Source organism: Lipotes vexillifer, unplaced genomic scaffold (genome assembly GCF_000442215.2).
Source record: "Lipotes vexillifer unplaced genomic scaffold, Lipotes_vexillifer_v1.1 scaffold250, whole genome shotgun sequence".
NCBI lineage: Eukaryota > Metazoa > Chordata > Mammalia > Artiodactyla > Lipotidae > Lipotes > Lipotes vexillifer.
In genome coordinates this window covers 1,461,429-1,466,627 of record NW_006785198.1, presented here as the reverse complement: position 1 = coordinate 1,466,627, position 5,199 = coordinate 1,461,429, and the positions used below count along the sequence as shown (strand labels likewise).

Sequence of the window (5,199 nt, the reverse complement as noted above, 5' to 3'; positions counted from 1 at the left end):
TAATAGGTGTATCTTTTAATAGGTGTATTTTTATGTGAATTATACCTCAAGGAAGCTGTTACAAATAACACACAATAAAACAACACTATGTATTTCACAAAGACGTGTTTACATAAGGAACCATATCAAATGCATGAGAGTGAGGGGGAGGGTAATGAGAATGGTGTACAAATAACGAAAACATTAAAGAAAGGATTGTCGCACATGGTGAGAATGTGCCGAAAACTTGGGAATGTGATTATCTCAGCTTTGTCCTCCACAGTCTGAAAGAGAAAACAAGTAAGCTGTCACCAGTGAAGCTTTCAAAATTACTAGTAGAATGAGGAAAATAATACTTATAATTATAAAATGCTTTACTGTTTAAAAGCTCACATACATTTTCTTATTTAATTCTCAAAACAGCTCTGTTAAATAGGTATAACTATCTCCATTTTACAGATGAAGACACCAAATTAGACGTGGCGTGGTCACACAACTAGTGGCTACTAGTAGCTAGTAGCACGTAGCTTGGAGACTTAAACCCAGTACTTTTCCCATTGTCATCAGAGAACACTGCCCAGATCAAACTGGTCTTCCCTGACAACTCCACAATCATGTTTACACTAAGAGATCCTACCCCCCTTACTTTGCTTATCCAATCAGACTCTTCCCCAGACATTTGGAATTGGACAATAGTGAGTCTCCATGACTACACGCACTGAGGATATATAAACCCGGGGGTTGTGGAGTGGCTGTATTTCTTAACAAGGTACATGGAAAAGAGAGACAACTGGCCTTCAAAGAAAGAAGAATGAAGCTGATTCAGTGACAAAAGGCCCTGTGGCCACCAAGGCAAACACAAATTCACACTGTGGTAGCCATGGAGAGGTGCCACCGAGATCCCCCTTCAAAGAACTTGATACGCAGCCACAAGAAGTGCAGTCATCAGCCTCCAGCTGTCAGCTCCAGCTGCCGAGAAGCCTACTGCCCAAGATCACACCCTTTCTGGGGCAGCCTGCATCAGGTGACTGAGTGGGGTCAGATATAAAGCATGGAGCAGTTCCGCCTGATGCAGGACACTCGAAAGAAAACGCTTTCTCCAGAGCTACCCAGCAAGTTGGCCAAGAATTTGTCAGACCTGCATCACATCTTAAATTCTCTCTTTGACCTATCCTGCTTCCTCCTCCTTCCTTTCACAGGCATTGAACCCTAATAACTCCTATCAGCATCTGTTTCTCAGTAACCCAACATGCAACCCATCACAACACATGCCCACAAGATAAAATTCAGGCTTCCAGGCTTTCTGGTTCCTGCCTCTTGTGTGGGCCCAGCTGCACTTCCACTTTCCAGCCTTTATTTTATCCAGGCTCAGATGCGAACAAAGGCTTTGACCAGATCATTACTTTTCTGTTAGAGTACTGCCACTAATAGCCACATAATCTTGAGCAAATCATTTTATTTCTCTGGGTCTTCACTTCCTTACCTGTCCATTAAGTGGTCAGGAAAGGCCCTCCTAATCTTTACCCACAGTCAACCAGACAGCTGATTACACACTGCCTGCTGAGCCACCAAAATGGTTTTAACCGCCCATAATATACACTCTCACATGGTATTTCAGTCTTAGCTTAGATGCTTTCCTAGAAAGTATCCCCAGCTTTCTAGCTGTTAAATTGAACTTAACTATGATTTCGGCAAAGGGCCAGCTCCCAAAGTGAGTAGGAGAGCTACACCATGGATGCCTGGTGCAGGGCTGGGAGACAGAGATGATACAGGATAGCATTAAGGTTCAATGCTATACTGCAGGAGCTGGGCTTGTCCCTCTACTCCACTGAGGTAGAAAAGGGAGGGAAAGGGGTTTGAGGAACTGGATAGGAATTCAATGATAGCCCCACAAATAACTTCATCCCCCCGTCCCTGCGATGTCTGTCCCTGCAGGCAATACCCTTGCTCTATACTCCAAAAACCCAAAGTTCTCTCCGGCAGGACCACTCAAGTTCCCCTTTTCCTTCAAAACTGCCATTTAACAACATCACCACAACCTCTGATACCTCCATCAAGACTACAGTCCTAAAGTGTTGATTGCTTAACTTAGTTAAGTGACTAGCTGTGCTACTCTCAAGAATCCTTACTGGTTTAACGATATTCCCTCCAGTGACTGTGAAAAAAACACACAGATTACAAGAACAAATGTAGGAAAATGACAAATATCCAAAATACCCCAAAGCGTTTTTGCTTCTGGTGTCTGATTTGTAGTTTCACAACTTTCTCTGTGATCTTAAATGGACATGTTATTCTCATGGGAATAAACACTTCCTCTTGTTCTCATCCCCCAAATGTTGTCTTTAGCAAGGCCACATGGATTCTTTCTGTCATTTAGCCCCTATTCCTAGTATAAACATGTAATCTGGCCTGCAAATCTGAGACAGGTGGGACCTGGGACCCTTTGCTGCAGTGCTTGCACCTGGACAAAGAGTAACAGAATACAAAGAAACTATAAAGGACTAAAAATAACTGTGGGCAGGTGCAGGTGCAGGTGGGGCAAATTAAAAACAACAAGATACAAAAAGACCAAAAACCCAACTGCTACTTCTCAGGAGTCTACAGCAAAAGCAGGGTACTGCACTTGCACCCTGCACACAGCACCACCAAGGAGATAGGCAGACCACCTAAGCCACCCCTCAGGCGGGCCCCTGACCCACCCCTATCCTCACCGCATGTAAAGGGACCAGCTCCCTCCTGCCCCCCGCCACCCAAAGAGCCAACAAAGGCACCTGTTATTTGTTTTCGCTCCCTTGTGCTGCAGCACTAGCCCCAATAAAGTCTTGCCCGATTTTCTTATCTGGCCTCTTATCAATTTCTATTGATTAAGGAGTCCAAGAACCCTGGTCGGTAACAGGGTTACCAGTCAGGCTCTTTTTGACTCCATGGGTAACTGGCACCTCTAAGTATATTGACAAAACACTGTCCATATGACTCCTTTGCAAGCCTCTTCCTCGTAACCCACAAAAAAATTTTACGAAACTTTCCCAACTTACTTCAATACTCCTTCCAGGACTATAGTATCAGTGGAGCCCCAACTAAGGTTTCAAAATTTCCTCCTTCTGCTCACCCATTCAAAATTCCCATTCCCTGATGAACATGTGAATGAGTAATAACAGTTAAATGCCCTGCAAACCACAACAGGATTTGAGGGATTGGCACAAAGCAGCCCCCAGCTAAAACTCCATTTCTTTGAAGTCTCCTTATGCAGAGAGAAAAATATGAATCTCACAGACATTATGTAAAGATTAGGTGAAAATGCCTAATGCTCAGTATGTAATATTAATTTCCAGAAGTAACTGAAACGGATGCCAGGCTAGTTTTTGTTTTCCGTGTTTTGGTTTTTTTTTTAAGATGTTCTAGTCCTGGGGGTTGAATTTGTGGCCCAGTCTTTAAATATGTGATACATATATATATATATATATATATATATGTATGCATAGTCCTTGACTGTTGTTATCTCTGCATTTATTTGGTTCTTTAACAACTCTCTCCTTCTCTCCCTCTCTCTCTCTCTCTACATATATATACATATATATATATGTATATATATATATTCTCTCTTCTAGAGAGAATCCTGTAAGATGCTGTAAATGGGGAACTGGCTGATGCCAGCTGCTACGGACAAAGAAGTGAAAGAATTAAAGTTAATGCCCTCTTTCCTACCTGAAACCTATCAGGATTCCCAGTAATAATAGCGACCATATGTTGAGTTTCATCACTGCTAGCTTATTTCCATGCATGATTACACTTAATCATCAAAATAAACCAAAAGATTTGTAATACCATCGTCTCTGGAGTACTGCTGAAGAAACTGAAGCGTGGAGAGGCGTAATATCAGGTGTTTCTTCCATTTTCATGCAAGTTCAGAACAGACTAGGGTGGTCTTCCAATTACAAAGCTGTGAGGTTCCCGCTTCTCCCCCACAGCGCGGAGACTCTCTGCTCTCTTTAAGCGGAAGCGTGTGGCCACGTGCATAGGGCGCGGCCTCCCCAAGGGAAGGGTTTGGCGAAACCCCGCCCCGAAGGCGGGATGACAGTGGGCGTGGCCTCACGCGGATCCCGTAGGATCTGTGCCGGACTGCAGCAGAGCCGTAAAGAGCTCCACGAGTCGTGAAGCGGCAATGCGCGGAAGCGCTGCTTTACGACTGTTTGGATAGACGCGCCGGGCCGGCGTTTTCTGCTCGCTACTTCTCTGATCCACACGTGGGCCGCTGTTGGTGTTGTGGCCAGAAATTCATTCCTATTGGCGTGGACCAGCCATATTGAAGGACAGAGTGGCAACGGAGATCAAGGATCTTGAACTGATGGATTTTGCAGCTGAAAATGAGGAGACGTTGGGAGGAGGTCTCCAGAGTGGAGCTGAAGGGGCGCGGCTAAGTCTCGAGTCACATGGAGAGAGAGCCAGGGGCACAGTAGGGACCGAGGAGGCCGGCAGTGGAGAGGCGGGGAATGGACTGACCGGAATGGGGAAGACAGGGGAAGGGGAAGAAGGAAATGGACCAAAGGCAGAGGAGGTGCGAGTGAACCTAGCAGTTGTGAAGCAAGAAGTAATGGACTGGTCAGAAATGGAAGAAGGTATGCGGAATGACCAGTGGGTAAAGCAGGAGGTGGAGGATGGGCCTGAGGTGAAAGAGGAAAAACCAGGCACGTTGGAGGTGAAGCAGGAGACGGATAGTAGTTTGATGGTAAAAGAAGAGAAGGTGGAAGAACCAGAGCTAAAGGAAGAGAAAGTGAAGGTGAAGGAAGAAGTGATGGACTGGCTGGAAGTGAAGGAAGAGAAGAAAGATAGCTTGAAGATTAAAGGGGAGGAGATGTTTCTTGATCAGAACGTAAAGAAGGAGGAAATAATGGATGAAGTGTGTGTAAAAGAAGAGAAGTACTTCCCTAAAGAAGAAGTGATGGATGATACAAAGGTGAAAGAAGAGCCTCAGATAAATCCCCCAGTGGGCTCCAAGCGGAAACTAGCCATGTCAAGGTAGGGCAAGGAAAATTCCATTGGGGGAATAAAGCTATGGAATTCTCTGTTGTCTAGACTGAAAGAAATTACACTACCAGAAGGGTGAGGAATAATGATAAATAAGTGCCAGTTTGGGTCCCTGGAGCCTGATTGATGGGCGGGGGGGGGGGCGATTGGGAAGGGGGGGGTTTGTCAGATGACAATAAATTCAGGGAAAAATAG

General features: G+C 45.0%; 1 protein-coding gene across 2 annotated transcripts in view; it reads left to right on the top strand.

Moving 5' to 3' along the window:
* Positions 1 to 4,155: 4,155 nt before the first annotated feature.
* The window catches only part of ZNHIT6 (zinc finger HIT-type containing 6), a 55,876-nt gene continuing 54,832 nt past the window's right edge, over positions 4,156 to 5,199 (top strand). Inside the window, exons 1-2 of one of the 2 annotated variants that reach the window (XM_007457239.1) lie at positions 4,325 to 4,555; positions 4,676 to 4,995. In XM_007457239.1, the coding sequence (XP_007457301.1) occupies positions 4,325 to 4,555; positions 4,676 to 4,995 (551 nt within the window). Of the gene's footprint in view, positions 4,996 to 5,199 lie in introns of both variants that reach the window. The other variant, XM_007457238.1, reaches the window with a different exon arrangement.